This window comes from Medicago truncatula, chromosome 7 (genome assembly GCF_003473485.1).
Source record: "Medicago truncatula cultivar Jemalong A17 chromosome 7, MtrunA17r5.0-ANR, whole genome shotgun sequence".
Lineage (NCBI taxonomy): Eukaryota > Viridiplantae > Streptophyta > Magnoliopsida > Fabales > Fabaceae > Medicago > Medicago truncatula.
In genome coordinates this window covers 28,380,164-28,402,896 of record NC_053048.1, presented here as the reverse complement: position 1 = coordinate 28,402,896, position 22,733 = coordinate 28,380,164, and the positions used below count along the sequence as shown (strand labels likewise).

General features: G+C 31.2%; 1 protein-coding gene across 1 annotated transcript; it reads left to right on the top strand.

The window, feature by feature from the left end:
• The first annotated feature begins 4,640 nt into the window (after window positions 1–4,640).
• LOC11410919 (WUSCHEL-related homeobox 3) lies at window positions 4,641–6,207 on the top strand. Its single transcript, XM_003623010.2, has 2 exons — window positions 4,641–5,259; window positions 5,756–6,207. Exons 1-2 carry the CDS (start codon window positions 4,858–4,860, stop codon window positions 5,972–5,974), a joined length of 621 nt encoding a protein of 206 aa, XP_003623058.1. The 5' UTR covers window positions 4,641–4,857; the 3' UTR covers window positions 5,975–6,207.
• Window positions 6,208–22,733: the final 16,526 nt, after the last annotated feature.

Sequence of the window (22,733 nt, the reverse complement as noted above, 5' to 3'; positions counted from 1 at the left end):
TTTGGGGGTGATTGTTGTTTAGTCTGGTGGCATTTTGTGATAAAGTTAGGGAGGGAGTTGGCTTGCTAAATGAGGGTTGGTTACTTGATAATGTTGATCGTGAGGTGGGCGACGATTCTTCCACCTTGTTTTCGAATAATCCTTAGCTCGATGGTTCCTTTTTTTATGTTAGATTTAGGAGGCTTTATGAGTTGACAGAGAACAAATTGGCGACCGTAGCTGATATGCACATTCTGGGGGTGGGGTGTGAATTTTGATGCTTGGAAATGGTGTTGGAGGTTGTTTGCTTGGGAGGTGGAGCTGGTGGGGGAGTGTGTGAAACAACTAACTTATGTTGTTTTGTAGATTGGTGTGTTATACAGTTAAAAGTGCTTATACCAAATTGACTACTCTAAAAGACAATACTTTGCCGGTTCATAATCATGTTTTGTGGTTAAAAGCAGTTTGGTCAACAATTAATAGTTTTTTTTTTGCAAGTTGTTTCTTAATCGTATTCCAACAAAGACCGACTTTATAAGGCTGCATATTCTTGCTTTATCATATCATAATTGCTCGACCGGATGTGTAATTGTAGAAGACATTGAGCATTTATTTGTTAAATGTGATTTTTATGGTCGACTTTTGACTCTCGTTTTTGGTTGGTTAGGTTTTTGAACGGTAACATGTAAATTTATCTGATCATCTGGTGTAGTTTGGTGGATTACAAAGTTTCTTGAAAAATGTGTGACTGGCTCCCAATATTATTTGGCTTTATATGGTTTGGGTCATTAGGAAAGCGAGGAATAAGAGAATTTTTTTAGCATAATTACAATATTTAATTGAAAAGGTTAAACTTCGGTCCTTCTGATGGTTAAAATCGTCATATATTGCGTTCAATTTTGATTATCAGTTATGTAGATTTAATCCTATTATGTATTGTTTCCTAATTTGTTTGTCTCTGTTTTTTGTTGTTGTAGTTTCTTGTTATGTAACTATGTTCCGTACATCTTGTCTTAGATGGACTTATTCTTGATACACGCGCGCGCGCACACACAATGATAGAGCTTTGTATGGGCTAAGGTGGGCCATGGCCCACCCACCCCAAAACAAAACATTTTTTTTCCTATAAGGAAATTACTAAAACACCCCTTGTTATTCAAGAAGAATATATAATGGCAAGTCCTCTCCACTACTCAAACACGACCCTTCCTTCCCTTAGGCTCTTCTACCGCACGTAATTTTCAACTTCAACTTCCCTTTTCAGCTCTTTTACTGTTGTTGTCCGTTCCACCTTCAATTTACCCAATTGGCGTTGTCATAGCCGAGGTGAAAGCCCTCTTCGTAATCTCTCTCACTCCTTGTCTCAGTTTTTTCACTTCGAATTTGAAAATCAATTTCTTGTCTCTTGTCGATTTTTGAATCGATAGATGTTTTGTTGTTGTATGTTTATGTTACTTTTTCGTCGTCGTCACCGTTGCTTCCAACATCCTTCATTAGCATTTCTAATTTGATTATTCTATTCCCGATTGCCTTAATTGCAAAGTGCAAACTAATTTCTTAACCTTTCTTAACGAAACAAAATGAGAATATAATTAAGGATACAATGGAAGATAAATGTTTCAACTAACTCTTGATGTTTTCCCCTCTCTTTTTTGTTTTCCACTTATTTTATTTGAACAAAATGAAGTGTTATAAGAAAGTAAAAGCAAGTGGCCAAATAATTTGGTATTTATAAACTTAAAAAAACGACCTTTCATAGATATTTGCAAATTACTTGTATTAAGGATAAAACATGTTTTCGAATTGTTAAGACTACATGAGTCAACTATATTACATTCCTTATTGAAGACAACTAAAATAAAATTATAAAAGATTAAAAAAAAATTATATTGTACTTTATTGTTTGTTTTAGTGGCCCTTCAGTAACTTTTTTGCTCCGCCATTGCATGCACACACCCCTCATAGACCCACATTTCAATAATCTATGAAGGAATCACTAAAAGAAAATTAGAAATGACATTAACATTGTAAGTTGAGATAAATAATAATTTGAGAAATAAATTTAAATGTAATCTTTTAAAAAAAATAAAAATAAATGTAATCACATGTATCAACGTCATCTCTACATTGAAGACCGATACATCTCAAGGATACCTAGACACTCCGTCAATCTGAAATATGTTGCTATAGAGCCAGGGGTGGAGCCACCCCCCAATTAGCCTGGGCACTAGCCCAGGCTCAACTCCAACTTTCTTTGTAGCAAGCCCAACCATTACTAAAACTTTTAACTTTTCCTGCGATATTTGTGTAAATTCCGCAGGAAACACATTTCCTGCAGATTTTGTCAAGGATTTAGGTTTCCAGGTGAGGTAATACCATAGGATTTTTGGATCCGCATGAATTGTGAAATTATCCGCAGGAAATATAAAATTATCTGCAGGAAATATGAAATTATTCGCAGGAAAGAAGTAACATTTTGCGATAAATTTTTTGCCCAGACTCTATAAAATTCCTGACTCCGCCACTATAGAGCCAATAATTGAATTGGCTACAAATCCAATTTATAAGGTTATCAGCCGACAGATTTATTGTTATCTTCATGCCAATGCTATAAAACAATCAATGTATGTTTGGATTAAGAGTAATATTCTATATCTATTGAATTTTATAGCTTTTGTTAAACTTGTAATAAGACATCATGATTAGGCCTTATATATATACATTTTTTTCCATTCATAGACTATTTATATTTATAAAACTGTATAACTCCAGTCGATCTCAAGTAAGCCCCCACCAAGATTTATTATGACTTTTTTCACAAAAACATTGACATCTCATAACATCATAGAACAAAAAACACTGTAGCAAGTAACGAAATACGTAAAACAAACATCATAACCTAAGAGATGACATCAAATAGATATGTGGTTGACTTAGCTAGTTAACTTCACACACTCAACAACATGGTTGATGACGTGAGTGAATTCTAAAATGAACGGTTGAGATGATAAGAGGAATGTTGACAGAGTATGACAAGTCCCCTAAAAAAGACAAGGCATTGGACAATGCATTTATGGACACTAACTGTTCAATGCTTGCGTTTTCAAAAATGTCAGCGTTATAAAAAGGACTAAGCATGCATGCAAATAATCAGAGAGACCCCACTTGTGTTACTGTCAATAACTTGCCATTTTGCCAAGTCTCACCCTTTGGTACCATTGTTTCTAACACTGTACTCTTACAAAAATATATATGTATTTCAGTACTATGCTAGCTTCCAATAATGGGGACTCACTATATCCCAATATTTAATGTTTATTTTTATCCAAAAAATAAACAAACATAAGTACAATACACACACACAAACATAAGGATATATTAATTAGGGTGCTTACAGGGAGTTAAAAGATTTTAATTTTAACGAGTTAATATCATAAAACAAGAGTAAACACTCCTTTTTATCTTTGAATTTGTGAGGTGTTATAAGTATCTAAATGCATCAAAATTACAAAAGCATGTATGATATTTATGTATGTGCCTTTCATTAGCTAGATTAATTATATTTGAACATGTTTTTTATTAGTTAGTTTAATTCTTGAATGTGTCTTCAGTTGTCAATTTAGTCCATGATAATACTAACGTAAGATACGGCCAAAGATGTTTTTATGAGACATTATTGGTATAATCTATAAATCTATTAAAATTATAGAATCCATGAATGTTTTTTTTGTTACTCGGTATGATGCTTGGACGTTTCTTTTGATAGTTAGTTTGATCATTGAATGTAACTTGTAAAATTAGTTTAGTTTTTAAATATGTCTTCTCTAAATCAAATCGATACACGATATTATTGAAAACAGTCACTAACTAAAGAGGATTTTACATATGTTAATTAAGATATTAAAGATTTCTCGAAAACAATAAAATAAGATATTTAAGAGACTACACATCACACATTTACCAGATTTAAGAACCGAAATGAATAATTTATAAATAAATAAAAAGAAGAATATCTTGAACTTCTATATGAATATTTTGTTTGAGAGAGTGAAGAGGTGGATAATTAGGAGACATGTGAATTCAATGTGACAAGGAATGTGCCTGCATACTATCATTCTTTAATTGAAACACAATTTAGTACAATACTATACACATCAATGAACATAAAACTTTGGCACACACAACCATATAAAATTTATGAAGACAAACTATATAATAATTTAATTTCTTTGAAGTGTGTTTTCATATCTCTTAATCAGAAGCTATTACCACACTGTAGTGAAATGAAAACAGGTACAATCTGTCACAACAATTAGTGGTGCAGCTTAACTAAGTGAACAGAAAAAAAGTGCAGTATCTGATTCATTCTGTTTAGAAAAAGAAAAAAAACATTAATAACTATGAAGCATGGACTCTCTTCGGATTAGGTGTGTTCCGGCGTCGGACACGTCTTGTGTCCAACACTGACACGACATCGACACTTGTAATTAAAATGAATTATCTAATTTTTTAAATTATTAGCTGAGTCGGCGTGTCAGTGTCCATATTGTGTATGTATCTGTGATTCATAGGACTTAATAATAAGGTCATGATAACTCATACAACCACAATCAGTTATCTTGATTCATCTCTCTCTTTCTCTCTGTGCATGAAGTACTGTTAAACCCTACTTGAATGCTCCTCTAAAAGGAACATCAACATAAGAGACATAGTACTTTTTTTACCTATCTAATTCACCACAATACCCTAACCCTTGTAATCTCTCTTTCCTTTTTGTCTCATCCTTTACATTACTTTACTGTTTCTTTCTCTCTGTCCCTCTATTTATACATCACTTTCATCCCTCTCATCACAAAAACCTAATTTCCAAAATCAATAATGTCTCCACCTGGTTCATCAAGATGGAGCCCTACAACTGAACAACTTATGATCTTAGAGGAACTGTATAGAAGTGGAATTAGAACTCCTAGTGCTGTTCAAATTCAGCAAATAACTACTCACCTTTCTTTCTATGGTAGGATAGAAGGAAAAAATGTTTTCTATTGGTTTCAGAATCATAAGGCTAGGGATAGACAGAAGTTAAGAAGGAAACTTAACAAACAACTGCAGCTACAGCAGCAGCAGCAGCAGCAACAACAACAACAACTACATGTTCATCATTGTCAACTCAATCATAATAATATGATTAGTAACCATTTTGTTGGTAGCACTTTTGGTTACCCTTTTGGATCTAATGCACAAGACTTTTCCTTTTTTAACTCACCTAGCTTGCTTTTTGAGGTAATCTTCTTTTTCAATCATGCATGTAGAAAAACTTTGTGATGTTTCCTTTTTTGTCCTATTTTTCTTCTTCTTTTTCTTTCTTTTGATAATTCTTCTTTACAACTCTTGGATGCATGGCATTTCTTCACTTAAATCATGGTTTTAAATTGCGGTCGGTAAATTCAATTACGGTTGTGATATAAAAGATTTTGAGGTATCACAATCACAACCGCAATTTTGACCGCAATTTTTGACAATATAATAGTATGTAGCTTAACCGCAACTGCGACTGCAATTTAAAACCATGACTTAAATTATCATCTTTGGTTATGGTCTAAGATTATCTTTTAAAACAAGTGATATAAATTCAAACAATGCCACTTGGCCATTACACAAAAGGATTGGATTCATTCAATTGATACATATATAGGGCATGATTTGAATTTTTGAGTAATGTAAGTGATCATAAAAAAGTTAAATTATGCTTATTCTTTTCTACTTGATATGTGTTTAGGGATCAGTATCTGCAAATACATCAGAAGGGGAAATAAATTGCAAATGGAATGGTTATAATAACCAACAAAGTTTGATGGAGAAGAAAGATATTGCATTCAGCAACTATGGTTGGACGACACTCATGGATAATGTTAATCATGAAGCACCTTCATGTTGCACTAAACCTCTCAAGACTCTTGATCTTTTTCCACTCACAACAACAAGAATCAAAGACTAGTAGTTCTTTATATATATATCGCCATGTTCATCAACCAAATCTCATAATTCTATGTGACATTATTAACCTAATTCTTTAGGACATTATAACCATGAGTACCTAGTGTTGTACGTAGGACTTTTGGTTGCATTGCATCATGTGAAAGAATGATAGAAATGCAATACTTTTTGGTATAAAAATCCTATGGGTACTTGATAAGTGTCCTAGAATTAAATACCAAGATTATTCTATCCTAGATGATCATATAATGAAAATGTAACTTATATAAATTGTAAGTGTTTTTAATTTAACAATTCAAAGTTATTGTACTATTTAAAAAAGTTGAAATAATTAAGATGGAATAATTTACACATACCGGAAATAAAGATAGTTTAGTGATGAGGTTAATGCTGAATTTGTATGGAAAATAGTATAAGATAGGAAACTTGTGTGTATTGATAGAGAATGGTCCCATCCTGTTATATCTTTAAAGTCTATTTATTGTTTACTGAAATTGTCCTTTATTCGTCAATCTCGAGTGTTCTTTTCTCTCATGCAAAATAAAAGGACTTCATGGACATGTGGTAAATCAGCTTTTTGTTGAACTTCAATTTTTCTTTCGAGTGAATAAATTGAAGAGGTAAGTGCTGTTACATGCATGGTTTAAATGAAAAATTGATCTAAAAAAAATTTACTATTAAAAAAGCACGTAGGATTGAAAATAACACAAATAAGTACATGTTAATAATCTACCAAATAACTATTAAAATTTGCTATTAAAAAAAATTGGATACGTATGATGATTTTTTTTTTTTTACAAATGGATACGTATGATGATATGTCGTTTATTGATTGATTTTTTTTGGTAGTGTATTATTGATTTATTTTCATTATAATATATATATATATATATTTAAATAATATGATTTTTTTGACAAAATATATTTAAATAATATGATAATATCAATATATTTCACATTTTTTATATTATTAGGTACAATTAATGAGCTTAACTTAGTTGGTATGGACAATGCATAATTTATGCAAGGTCTGAGATTCAAACCTTGACCACCACGAAAAAGTACAACTAACATTTAACATATATATTTTTGTTAGGATCCTATATAATATCCCATGTTACTCCATATTTTTGTAATGGATTTTTATATACTTGTTTTTGGATAAAATTTGACATTATTTATATTAATTTATTAATATCATCAACTTAACCAATTATAAACCCCTCTGAATCTTTTTTCCATTTCTTTCAATTTAAATAAGTGGTTTTTACATGTATTAAGTTTTTCATTTTGTGTTTTTTGTGATTTCATCGTCTGAGTGTGACGTTGTGTTGTTCGTCATTTGATTTCACGTCTTGTTGTTGTGTGTAATATCCCAATTTTTAGGATATTATTATTTTAATTGTTTATTTAGTTATTTGTTTGTTTGATGTGTTTGAATTATTTGAATACTTGATTTTTATTAGAAATATATGAATTAAGGGTATTTTGGTAATTTGAGAGCAAATGACATTTTAGCAAGTGGAGGAATATTTAATGAGGTTAGTAGTAACTTTTAAGAATTAATAGAATAAAAGTAAATAGTAATAAGATGGTTTAAGTGAAGTAAAATGAGTAGTGTTATTTTTATGAGTAAGAATGATGACTAAGTCCAATAGGAGTTAAGTGAACCAACCCCAATTGTTGTGGATATATAAGAGTGATAGTCTTCAAAAATTAGGGTTGAGAAATAATTTGGTAAGTTTACACATAGAGGCAAGAGAGAAAGAGAAAGAAGATCTGAAGGGAGAAAGAGAAGCAAGCTTGAAGGACTAAAATGAAGGTGTAGATTGAAGCTTAGGAGGCTTAACTTTTGGATTAAGAGGTAAGAGAGAAGGTTGTTTTCACCATCTAGAACTTGTGAGCAATTGTGTGGTTAGGGATTATGTGTTTTCTTGAGTTTTCATGAATTCGTTGTTGAATTAAGTTAATTTCGTCCTCCAATTATGATGAATATTTTGTGTATGTGAAAAATGGTAAAAACATATTGTTGTTGCATGAGAATCTAGGTTTGATCATGATTAGTTGGTGTATTTGAGTTTTTAGCTTAATTGCATAGAAATCATGAAATTGTTGATGAATGATGTGAAGTTTATGTTCTATCTTCTTGCTATGCTATTGAGTGTGTGAAAGTAGTGGAATTATATTGTTGATTACGTTTAAAGCCATGTTTGGTTGTGTTAAGTTGTTGTTGTTGTTGTTGTTGTTGTTGTGACTTATGAAGAATCAAGTGAAAAACTATGTTAATTGAAGTATAAGCTCTTTTGTGTAGTTGTGAAAAGAGCTTAAATGATGTGTTTTAGCCTTGGGAAATGATTTTAAACATTTTGGGCATATGGGGGATCTAAATAAGCATTTTTGGGTTGATTTTGAAGAGAATCAAATCAGAGGCCAAAACACACATATAAGCATTTTTCTCAGCGCTGGCACTGCAACTGGGGCGCTAGGCGCCCAGTTACAGAGAGTCAGCGCTTGGACGGGTGCTTTGGGGATGACTTGGTCAGTTCCTATGCGTTCTTTTGACGATGTATTTTTGCTATTTTGATGAATCGATGATAGGGAACCAAGATTTGCGTAGAAATGAATTAGTTATGTTAATTTTGAGATAAAATAGAATGGAACTTGAAACATCAAAATGGATTATAATGGAATAGAGTTTTCTCAAAATGAAACGATGTTGTTATACTTGAACTACTGTGATTATTATAAACATAGAGATAACATGTAAGGATTATAAGGATGTATGTGAACATGAAACTTAGGTTATGTGAAAAATGTGAAAATAGACAAACTTAGGTGAAAATGTGAAAATAGACGGGCTTTGTGAAATGATGAATTATGGCATGTTAGCTTGTAATCTTTTTATAGGATAATGATAAGGTGATGAATAAGGGTTGAATTGGTTATTGATATGTGAATGAAATATTGGTTAATTAAGTGTAAGTGGAGAATCGTCTAATATGCAAATAGGCTAAATGAAGAGATGTTTCTTATTGTTGTGTTTGTGATAACATGATGATGTTGATGTGATAAAAATGATGATGAGATAATAATATGAATATTATGATATATGATTGCTATGGTGATGATGAATTGTTGATGTATGAATGTATTAATTTGACGATGCAATGATGTGGTGATATATTATATAATGGTGTGATAACCGTCATAACATAAAAATTTGAAATGTTATTTTCCAAATCCAAGCCCATGAAATAGAAGGGTTATAAGTGATGATGACCAGAGCTCCGCGGGAGAGAAGCCAAGAATTGTCACTTTTTGTAGTGTAAGTGTCATTTAACATTTCAATTTTTTTTCAAAAATCATAAAATTCTTAAAATGCTCCAAATTAAAATATTCTTTAAGATCTACACTCACAAGTACTAGATCTATGACTTTTGTATAGGAAATTTGAAAAATCAAAATCATGTAAAAAAAAAGCCTCGCCTCCATCTCTTAGCTTCAAGAGAAAGATCTATTTTCTTTATTATAAATGAACCACCCTTGGAGAATCACACTATTTTTTTTTTTGTCAGATAGCCTAGTGGCTAGAATTCATCTTATAAGGTGAATAAGTGGGATATCCGAAGTTCAAACCCCGACCTATGTATATAATAATGCATTGTCCTACCAATTGAGCTATGCTCACGGGACGAATAGACATTAACTGTGAGATATCGGATTACGTTTACAATCTAACATTATTCGAACGAATATAATATCTGTGTTTTAGCTAAATGAGCGAGATATCAAATATTAGATATTATATATTTTATCCAAGAGATATCGAGATCTATGCACGGCAATTAGTGGGATAATTGAAATATGAGTATTAGAGGAAATATGTTAGAGACCTGACCGGTGAAACTTAATCCCAATTCAACTTGTTCATTGATGGTCTAAGGACGAACCTATAATTTAGGCCATAACTAATAAGTATATAAAAAATTTGCATTTCTAAAGTGTGAATAATTTTCTTGAAGGTGATAGTTTTTATTAAGTTAAGAAATAATAGAATAAAAACAATAGACTTCATGAATAATCTACAATAAAAGTAATATACTTTGTCCACATGTTTAGAGTAAACCAACCATTTTCTTTCAAAGTCTCCCCATTACTCAACTTTCTGAAAAAGTAAGAATATGAAAAATGTCTTTGATTTTAGCATCAAGATTACCTCAAATTCTAGGACCATAGATATCTAAAGGAGGGATGAAGTGGTCATCGATGCCTACATCTACAATTGACGCATTAAGAACATTATCATTGATGTTATATTGTTCGAGATTATCTTCTTCTATGACCAATCCACCATTATTCGAAGACTCTTCTATTGGTTCCTTTTTATGATTTCGTTGCTCATTTTTTTCTTCATTTTTTCACTACCAAATGCATGTTTTCGGGCAACATTACACGATAAAATAATGAAACAAAACAAATAAAATAATAGCACTTGAATCATACTTGCCGATGAAGCTGCCACTAGAATCTTTTTTCTTCTTTTTCTTTAAGCTGCAACTTTGTCTTTCTTTCGTGTGCTTTTCTATTTTGTTATACACTGTGATATTGTTGTTATTGCAAATTAGGGAATTGAACTCCCTTTAGTAAGATAACACGACCAATCTAAATGGGATAACAAAGATCTAAGCCTTTAAGTATATATATATTTTTTACTTACGGACCCCTACTTATTAATATTTTGGGGGCTCAAATGTTAAACTTATTTTTTGAGGCTTAGGATGGTCGTCCTCCTCATCCTACTTTAGATACGACCTTGCTCATGATCTTTCCAACTATCAATATCTTTATACTATCCATTCTAGGTGAAGTTCAACAATACTAAAAAATAAATGGAACTTGTAAACTCTCAAAACATAGATGAAATATTTTCCAAAACAACTTTTGTTTTTAAAATCTTTTTGAATATTTTAAGTCTTCAAAGGACCTTACGGTCTACAAAGTAATTGTAATGAAATTCTTTTTCATCATGAACTTTTCTTTCTAAAAGTTTGTCTGTACAAAATGTTTTCTAACCCTTAACCAAATAAAACGTTTTAAAAACATTTTGTTGAAGATATTTTTAAAACAACAAAGTCTTTAAAATATTTTCTGAAACGATTACGTTATTACTAAAATTCTCATTTTCAATGAATCAGTTTTCTATTTTCTACGCACCGGCTAAAAGTCTAACGAGAACAGACCAACAAAGCTAAGACCTACAACACTTAGATAAGAGCACCATGAAGGTGCACGAGAAGCTCTGTGCAAAGGAGCGCGCCCAAGTCAAATCATGGCCGTCAAAGCCATCTCTAACAACTTTTGTTATTCACAACGCAAAACCCGGAGGCAATTATCAACCTCCCTGACTATATAAGCGTGACTCAGCTTTACGCCGAAGGTACAATCTGATTCACCCATTTTTGCAAACAATCCACCTCTTTCATATACCGACTTGAACGTTGCAGTGTTAACATTCCCGTAGACACCATTCTCCTTCGACGACGAAGCTTGCACTCGTCCACATCGGAGCTTTGTGCACCACCGCGACAACAACCACAATTTTTGGAGAATACAGTTCTCTGATCTTCACCGGACAGATAACTATTGAACAAACTTCTCTGATACTTTGAAGCTTTCAGAAGTTTTATGTTAACAAAATAAATCATAAAAATTTATTTTTCACGGAGACATTTTTTGAAACATTGTTCATTTTGGGGCATTTTCTCAAAGTAGTTTAAAATGCTAAGTAAAAAAATTTGGAAAAATTTCGGCAAAGTCTTGCGTTGTTTACCCAAACTTCAAGCTTAGTAAACCTAAACAAAGGCTCCATGACCTCATAGTTTTATCAATATGTGCTTTTGTCATTAAAAAACAATCGACATGGCAAATCAATAATTTTTTTGAAGTCGATCAATTATACAAACAATAGATCTATTCACTCTAATAGTGTAAAAACATAATTTCAACAGGTTTTGAAAATCATAAAATTTTCAAAATGCTCCAAATTAAATTTTTCCTCGAAATCTATACTCACAAGTTTCAGATCTATGACTTTTGTAAAAGAAATTGGAACAATTTAAATCATGTCCAAAAATAGGCCTCACGGCCACCTCTTAGTTTCAAGAGAAATATCCATTTTCTTTATTATAAATCAACCACTCTCAACTTAGAGAATCACACATTAGTTGCGAGACATTGAGTTAAGTTTACAATTATACACACTATTCGAAACGAGACATCAAGCTTAGAGATTAGAATTGATCTTGCATTATCTTCGACACATCGAGATTTTTGAAAGGCAATAGATGAAGCCATAATTAAAATAAGAGGAGTTTATAGTTGATCAAGAAAAGATATGAGGGATCAACTTGTGAAACCTAATTCCAATACAACTTGTTTATTGTTTCATTTGTTTGTTTCACCACTCTCTCATAATCAATGCAACTATCAACCATCTACTTACTAACACAACTTTTAACAATCGAAATAACTGAACGATTCATTAACCAAGTCCATGTGGACACGTTAAAAGAAATAATTTGATACCTCTTGCAAAAGTGACACATCAGATGGAGTCGTTAACTTAGGACTTGCGTCAATTGAACTCCACATTAATTTTTTTATTGTTAAAAATGTATTAAATATATTTAAAAAATACTTTTCATTTTATACTTTTATTTTAAGCTTTTATTTTCTTTATTATTTTTGTGAATAATTCTTTCACTTTTATTCATTTATTTTTTAAAGTCCTTCACCCTAATTCTTTTCGAGTATGGTATAGTTCGCTTGTTTAACCTCTTTCACATAATCTTATCTACTAACTACCACACCTTTTAACAATCGTAGTAATTGGAAACAAGAGAAAAAAAAGGATTGACAAATAGAATAGCATTGAAGAAATTTTACAAATTCATTTATTTTAATGCAAAGAATCAATACATCCAACATATTGCTTATTTTCTAATTTTATTTTTGCGTATTATTTTAATAAAATCATCAACAAAAGTCAATGATTTACACAATATTCTTTCAAACTCGAAACTCTACCATAATTTAGGGGGATTAGGAACACAACAACATTGATTTAGAGGTCCTTTAAACATACATTCACCACCTAATCCATATCCCTTGGTTTTACAAAGCTGACTGCAATATGATGGTGGATTCGTGCATTGTGCTACGCACTGGAATTTTGGACGTGACCCTTGTGCCAATCCTTCAATCAACAAAATAAGTTAATCTTTAAATCTAAGCTATTGCAAGAATTACATAATCACCAAAAAAAAAATATTTTTGAACTTTAATCTTGCTAACATTTTCATATAGTAAATTCTATATTGAAAATGAACCTCAAATAGAAATTTTCCCATTACCTGAAGGGAGAACCAAGGCAATGCACAAAATCAAGCAAAGAAATGATTGATAAATGGAAAAGGCCATCGTATAAGATTTCAACTTTCTCTAAAAAAAATAATATATATTTCAACTTGTATTGTATTTTGTGTGAGAAGCATGATTAATATGCTTGTTCATTATATAATACCTATATGAGAGAACCTAAGGAAAAACATTAAAGACCTTCGAAAAAATTCAACTGAAAAAAAGATAATGTTGAAAAGTAAAAATGGTATTATATTACCTATACGATAGAGCATAGAAAAACATTAAAGACCTTTGAAAAAAATCAACTGAAAAAAAAGAGAATATGTTGAAAAGTAAAAATGCATTAATGATATTAAAAAGAATTTTGGTGTATACTTTATTTTTTTTGGTAGTAAATATACTTTTTTGGTTACTAGTAAATATACTTTATTTTTATTATAAATTGTTATTATTATTTTTAAGGAATTATAAATTGTTATTCTTATTATTACAGATGTGTTATTTTTTTTTTTATTTCACGGTCAAATTATAATATTTATGTTTCGTAATCTGTATAAAAAATGTTTTAGTATAAGAGTTAAATTACATCATAAGTCATTTAAGTTATTTAACTATAACTAATTTGTCATTTAAGTTTTTTTTTACCACTTATGTCTTTAAGTTAATTAACTGTAACAAGTTGTTTATTTAAGTTTTTTCCGTACTAATTAGGTCCTTTAAGTTATTTAACCATAAAAATTTGGGGAATTTTAGACCTTAAAAATGTAAGTTATTCGAAGTTTAAAAATTTCAACTAATTAAATAACTTGAAGGACCGAAGTGTTACAAAAAATACGACCTAAAGCTGTGTTTGGTAACACAAATAAGCTAGCTTATAGCTTGTTGGACTAGCTTATAAGCTAGTTGAATGAAAACGTGATGTGTTTGGTAACAAGCTTTTCTCATGAGCTTATAGCGTTTTTTAAAAACTATTTCAAGTAGCTTTTTAGCTTATAGCTGATAGCTTTTTATAATTTTTTTTCCAATTTTAACCTTATTACATTAATTTTAATATTTTATAAAAGAAAAATAAACTACCCATATTTCCATGTTTTTATAGTTTACTGCAACCAACCTACCCTACCCACACGATATACTTTTTTCTATTTTGTTGTTAACTTTTTCTTTATGACATTGCTTTTTAATTAATGTAGTATTTAATTTTAATTATAATATAATATAATAATAAATAACTTGTGAAGCTAGTTTAGTTAAATAAAGTTAGTAAAATAATTAAATTTATTGAGTGAAAAATGTCAATTGAGTTCATAAAGCACATTTATCATCTTGGAGATGAAAATAATTTAAAATATTAAAAAGAAATATATTAGGAAAAAATATCATATATGTGATTTATAAAGAAATAAAAATAAACAAATATGTACTTTTATGTCATTTTATATTTATCAGTCATTTCAGCAGCTAATTTTACCAAACACTTTAATTTTAATAAGTTAACTTTTCAGCTATCAGCTATCAGCCACCAGCTATAAGCTAGCTTTTCAGCTATCAGCTAACTTATCAGCTAGCTTATAACTCATTTTTACCAAACACACCCTAAGTGTCATGGAACACAAATCTAGCCCATCAGCCTTATATTAGCGGCAAATTCTATGGTACACTCAAAAATTTGAGTGTACCGGTACACCAAATCATCAAATTTATATTGAAACGAGTTGTTTTTTTCGAAGAAAAAGAATCGTTTTCTATCATTAACAATTACAATAATTAGATCTTAGTTACCAAAAGTGTCAACGAAATAAAATTTTTTTTTTTTTTTTAATTTTTGTTACATATAACAAAGAATATTTATTATTTTTTATGAGAAAATGTTAAAAATTTAATATGATTCTTATAAACAATGAAATGATGTTTATTCTTATAAAATGATGTATTATAAAATATAAATATTGATAAATAACTCTTTATTTCATAAAATAATCGTTAAATTGTAAATATTTGAAGCAGGAGTACCGGTACACCTCAATTTGTGAGGTGTACCGTAGAAGTTCCCTATATTAGCAATTGTGTTTAGTTTTCTTGCAATGTTTACTTGCCACGATGTGATTATTCTTACATTTTTCTTCGGTTTAGTGGTTAATTTGAATTGTTGATATTATATATGTCTTTTTTTTTAAACAGATATTATATATGTCTATTTTATCATTTTAATTATTGTCTAAAAACTTTAGTATTTTTTAATTTTTTTTTGTATACATGCCGACCAATTTGGCACTCATGTAGACCCAAATCCTTTGTCAAATGCTCATATATATTATTAAAAAAGGAAAAAATACAAAAAAAAAAAAAAACAGGGACTTAAAATCTTACCCAACAAGTTCACAAAAGTGTAGGTCAGTCCAATTGCGCAGTACAAACAGTTAAAAACCACACAAGTGGATCCAATATAGTAACATTACTAATCAGAGGTACGTAGACTGGCAAGTATACCAAACGTCAACACAAAAGTAGTCCAAGAGCCAACAGCTCCCTACAACAACTAAAATAAGCAACACCAACCTTTTCAAGCCTAAACAGACCAATTTCAAAGGCTAGGATATCAAAGAAGTTTGATGTTAGTCACAAGGACTGAGATGGATATACAAACAACACCGACGTGGAACCTTAGCATTGGAAAACTGAAGATCTAAATAAAAATGGAAATAACAAGAGAAATTAGGGAAAAACATGCAACAAACGCCCATAATTGAGGCAACAAAAGATCTGAACAGAACTAAACCAATACCAATCTTCGAAGCCACAATCAAACTTAGCGTCCAAAACCAACAAACATGACCACACGACCTAGATTGACGTAGCCACAACAATTGATTTCAAAGAACCCAAAAAGTGGATTGGTTGAAAACAATCGAACCCAACCACATATAAAAACAATCGAAGCAAGAGGAAACCGACGAACAACTGTATAACCCAAATGCTTGAGGTCACACCATATCTCATGTAGAAATATGAGGAAGTGAACCCAAACACATTATGTAAAAACACTAGAGAAATGAATGAGGAAGCTATGGATGGCGATCTCATCTGTATCCACCAGTACCAATTGACTCCCCTACAATTTGTGGTTGGTGCGATGAGAAACCAAGCACACCACCACCACCACAATTACATCTCGTCAATGTAATTTAGATGTTAAGGATAAAAGAAATGACTGTGATATTTTGGCGAGAGGATGAAGAAGAGAGAGAGAACACTAAACATCTGACTATTTTAATATGATTATTTTAAGTAAAATAAAATAACAATGGTTCATGTACATCTTTTTCCCTCATACACCCTATGTGGCAACCCATGTGTCATTTTGTTTAAAAGAAAAATCTGACCAAGCCATCCTCTCTCTCTCACCTCAAAACATCTCTTTATACATCTCTTTATCACCACTCAAATAAAGAGGGATTGTGTATTTGTGATTGGATATAAGATATTTTAAGGAATAAAAGAGAAAGGTGTTAAGTGAGTTGGCTTGTAAATGGATAGAAAACATGTAAGTGCGATTTAGTTAGAAAGTTTACCGATCCATTGAGACATGGAAATTGAACCATTTTGTCGTTTCATTGTCTCAAGTTATGGTTCATAAACAAATGTAATTGTTTGAACTACAAATTGTAAAAGGGTGAAACAATCAAATGTAAAGTTATGTTGGGGTTAAGCTTTGTTTGCTAGTTTTCTAATGTATTTCCTTAATCAATTATACATTCATCCATCACTCTCCAAAAACCACGATGTTTCCAAGATAACGAGAGATATATTATATCCTCTAACTTCTGATTTAGCTTATAGGAATAGCTTTACGTTTTAATAGTGTATGTGATTGTAAACGTAGCTTGACGCCTCACAAATAGAATATTCATATGCCCATATTCCATGTCCCTTACACAGGAAATCTATGTCTAGCACTCCTTAAATCCAATGATCAATTTCAAGTTGCACGTCAAAAATCATTAAGTGCGGAAATAAAAAATTTCAATATAACAAAATAGGATTTATATATAACCAGCTAGACAAAGTATTTACATTAATTTCCTAACTAAGTTACACCTAATACCAACAAAGAGATATTAGTTACACATGATTGTATAACTTACAATACCAAGAGGAGGATGACAATATTTTGTAGGCTTAATTGCACTTTTGGACCCCTATCTTTTCAAAAGTTGCGGTTATGGACCCCTAACTAATTTAAATACACTACTAAAAAAACTAAATTTAGTGAGGGACATTTAGTGAGGGAAAACGTAAAATCCCTCTCTAATTCCGTCACTAAATTTTGCGACCAAGGAATTTGTGAGGAATTTCATTTTTTCCGTCACTAATTTCCCTCACTAATTTTGCTTTTTCTAGTAGTGATACAAAACAGCCCCCTATGTTTTGATTTTTTGGCAGTTTTGGACCCCCGGTCCATTGTTGACTCGGTCAACGCTGACGTGGCACCCTAAGTGAGGTGCCACGTGTCAATTTATATATATATTTTTTGCCTTGGGGGTCCAAAATTGTCAAAGAATCAAAACATAGGGGGTTGTTTTGTATTTAAATTAGTTAGGGGTCCATAACCGCAACTTTTGAAAAAATAGGGATCCAAAAGTGCAATTAAGCCTTTTTTGTACTATCGTATGACTTTTTTTTGGAAAGAATTTTGCATCGTATGGCTTGGAAAAGTAACACATGATTGTATCACACATTTTTGTACCAAAAAAAAGAAAAACAACACCTAATACCAACATAAAGAGAGACTTGGAAATTGAACCAATCCTAACTAAGTTAATCCAAGAAATTCTCCCCTTTCTCCAATTATTTTGATCTTTTACGGCTCACTTACTTGACTTCCTTACTTTTCTTATTTCCTAACCCTAATTATAGCTCCACACTAAAAGGTGTAGGTAGAACAAGACCATGTTTCTCCTTTTATTCCTTAGAACTTTCTAGTTTCCATATATTAACCTATATATTGGTAGTTGTTCCGAATTTTAGACATTGATTTTAAGCTCACTAAGCATCCTTATGACTTTTTCTAAAGTTCAGCAACACTATTAACTGAAGTGAGATTAGTGTCATAACTTCCTCCGATTACGGGAAAATAAGGCTTCTTTAATGATCATGAAACAACAATATAATTATGAAAAGTTGAAACCTAGCATGCATATGCTATATCATGCAAAGGAAAAAAAGCAGCTGCATATGTCTTTTCTTCATGGTTAAGTGACTTTAAAAGTAATGATTTTCTTTTGTTGTGTCGGTTATGTGATTAAACGCTAATGAATTTAGTTATTGTTGGTTTGTAAAATTAATAGAAAGATGGACATATGACGTGCACTTAGATACCCATAGGGTACGAGGAAGGGTACGAAAGTTGTTCACGAGAGTACGGATATTTTTTATAAATGCGGATATGGGGAAGGGAATTGTTGTACCCTACCCATAGGATATCCATTGCCATCCCTACACGTCGGCTACATTGCAAGCTTACAAAGCCAAACTATAATATAAATAAGTGAACAATATGAAGCAAATTAAAGGTAGAACAATTCTCTTTGTGCTGCATCAAATACACTGCACTTGTTTAATTTTTTTTTAGCTATGCATGTGTTTTGGACCAAACAATTTTTTTTTGGATATTTTGGTGTGAGACTTGCCACACCAGGACCTTTAACAGGTCCGTCCCTGCATGGAGCCAAAGAAAAAAATTCTTTCTTCCGATGCTTTGTCAAGTAATTTATCTTCTGGGAAGTGCTTACCTATAGCTTTTGATTCTCATATGCTTGAAGCTTTCATGGCTTCTCCTCACCAAATAAATTTTGCTGCTATTGTTACTGTCACATGGAAGGCGCCAACCTTGCCTTATGTGAAGGTAAACACATATAGTTATGTTATTGGTGAGTCAGCTGCGTGTGGTGGTATATATTTTTTGTGATTATAGAGGCTCATTCCTGGATTGTAAATTGCATGCTTGCACAATCTTTGAAGCGGAGCTCTATGGCTTTATGTTCGCGCTTGAATATGGAATCAGGCATCGTTAGAAGTATCTTTGGATCGAGGGGAATTCTCAGAGTGCTCTGAGGGTTTTTTAGAACTCTTCTCTGGTTCCTTTTGCTTTGCGCAATCAGTGGCATAATTGTATGAACGTTGGTGTATTGATCCTTTCTTCGCATATTTATCGTGAAGTAAACAGTTGTACAGATAAGTTGGCTAATCATGGATATGGTGTCACGAGTAGTTTCTGGTGTGATGTTTTACCCACTTTTATTAGCCAGGATATTTTTAGAGACCGTGTTGGGCTTTCTAATTACCATTTTCCTTAGGTCTCGGGTATTACTTTGTTTTTCTGTTTTTTTATTTAAGGTTCAGGTCTTGTTTCTCCGCTTGTACAGTTTTCCCATTTTTTAATAAAACTTTATGAGCATGGTGGCAGAGGATGGAGGTGATCTTGGGATGTCTTGTCTCCTGATGTTTTCCATTGCTTTTGAATCAGCAAAAAAAATACAACATTTTTTAAAGTGTTTTTAGAACATGATATTACAAATGCACATGTTTTCAATAAACACGAATCTTAATAACACCAAGTGCTAAGAATTACTTTAGAAATATGTGAAACACTTCAGAATGGGATCATAAGCATCTAACGGGAACTACAAATTTAAAGAACAAGATTGATAGAGAAAATATGAGATCAGAAGCTGATCCATTTCAATCTTAATAACAAAATTCTTCAATAAAAAAGAACTTCATATTAAACATCAGACGCACTTCAGATTGTAGATCAGAAGATCAAAAAGGCATATTATAAGTACTTAAGAGTTGGTTTTTATCGCGTAATTGAGAGAAGTTATACCTTGTTAAAATATAGAGTATCATTGCTAGATAAGTTGCATGATGCATTTTGTCATCTTAGTTTCTAGTTTAGTTAGTTTTTTTAAGGGATCTAGTTTAGTTAGTTGTCATTGTAATGTATTTATTTTGCATAATAATAATACTTTAGTAAATTTTAGGCTTACATATGCAAACCGTCCCTGTAATTTGGTGTGTTTTTGGTTTTCGTCCCTATATCTTTTTTATAAAACAACACCTATAAGTTAATAACTTTTCTTTTTGTCCCTCATGTCAAACTCTGTTACAAAAACGCCTTGCAGGCTAACGAGATGTGACGTGGCGGGTGCTGACTTGACTAAACACGCTAAGTCAGCACCCACAACGTCAAATGTCGTTAGTCAGCAAGAGATTTTTTTAGCAGAGTTTGACGGGAGGAACGAAAAACAAAAAGTTATTAACTTACCGAAGTTGTTTTAGAGAAATAAAATAAAAATAGGAACGAAAACAAAAAACACATAAAATTACAAAGTCGATTTGCATATTTAAACCTAAATTCTATTCTAATAGTAATACACATCGGTTACATGGACTAATTACATAGAGCCAAAGGAAATGGCTAGACTTTTTTTCACAATATGTATAAATCCGTGTATTCCAATCCTGCCACTAAGTTCCAAATTTTCCTCCAAAAAAAAGTTCCAAATTTTAAATTTCGTGAACAATTTTTCATTGAGAACTAAATTAGTGAACTCTTGCATAAATTTTCAAAATCTACTATCTATAGTTTATAGACACCCATAAATTTATTAGATTAAAATATGTTAATTAAAGTACATAGAAGATTAAAAAAAAAGTATTAAAGTATAAAGTAACAAGTATTCAATTTTTTATTTAAAAAATCATTTCTTACTATTTGAAGTTATGAAATCAAAGATAATTTTGATCAAAATGAGTGTAAATTAAAGAGGAATATTTATAGCTGTATGTATGTTTTTCTTATTTGTTTTTGTTTATGAACCAAAAAAAAAACTTTTATTATGTTTTTTGGGTTTGAGAGATCCAACACGAGATTTATTTAAGTGTCCAATTAGAGAGTTCTAATGTGGATGATCTTACTTCGAGGTATTAACTACTAAAGCATTCATTTAGTAGAATCCATGGAAAAGAAAAATGGTTGAAAAATAGAAGAGCACGTTTATTTTAATGCAAAGAATCAATACATCCAACATATTAATTTTATTCTAATTTAATTTCGTTTATTTTTACTTGAATAAAATCATCAACAAAATTCAATGATTTTACACAATATTCTTTCGAACTCAAAATTCTATCGTAATTCAGGAGGATTTGGAAGACAACAACACTTCTTTCCATTTGGTCGAACTTGACACCCGCCACCTCTTTTAAAACCCCTGGTGTTACAAAATACAGGGCATTGTTCTGGGAGACCCTCGCATGGCGCTATGCACTGGAAATCTGGAACTGACCCAATTGCCAATCCTGCAGCCAACAAAAGAAGTTAAATTGTGATAGTTTTTTACACATTTGACAGGAATTTCATAATCACCAAAGAAAATTATTTTTGAACTTTGATCTAGCTAACATTTTATGTTACAAATTTCTAAAAATGGTAAATTCATATGATAAATGATATGAGTCATACCCATCAAACTACTTAAACTTTTTTCTTTTTAAATCTTTGATTTTCATTAGACTAGGAATACATGTAGAATAAGTCATATTATTTTTCAGATTTGAGATAGTAAATTTTATATTGAAAATGAAACTCAGTAGGAATTTTCATGTTACCTGAAGGAAGAACCAAAGCAATGCACAAAATCAAGAAAAGAAACGATTGATAAAATGAAAAAGCCATTGTATAGGATGTGAAATTATAGTTTGTGTTGTGTGAGAAGCATGATTAATATGCATGTTCATTATATATTATCTATATGAGAGAGATTAAGGGAAAACAATAAAGACCTTTGAAAAAATTCAACAGAAAAAAGAGACCATTAAAAAATAAAAAAGCATTAAAGGTTTTTGTTTAGTATATGAATATTTATTTAATATTTTTTTAATAAGTATATTGATTTCTATAAATGATAATCTATACATGTTAAATATATATAAAAAATATTTTTTAGGAAAACATTAAAAACATTGGGTTATACAAAATATATGATATTTGATTGTACCTGATAAGAATGATGACGTCCGTTGCGGTGGTTCTGGGGTTTGTCAGTTTCGAACGGTGGGGAGTGTGTACATGCAGACACTTTGATAGTCGGATCAGGCAAGTGTATCAAATTGTTTATCAAATAATAAAGTGATAAGTTGAGTATCGTATCTACGGGGATTGTCGTTTCAACAAAACAATCCACGTTACTTATTTGGAAACAAAATAAAATAAATGAGATAAGGGTTTAGAGTTTTGCAAAGTTAATCTATTTGCAACAGAGCAAAGTTTACAT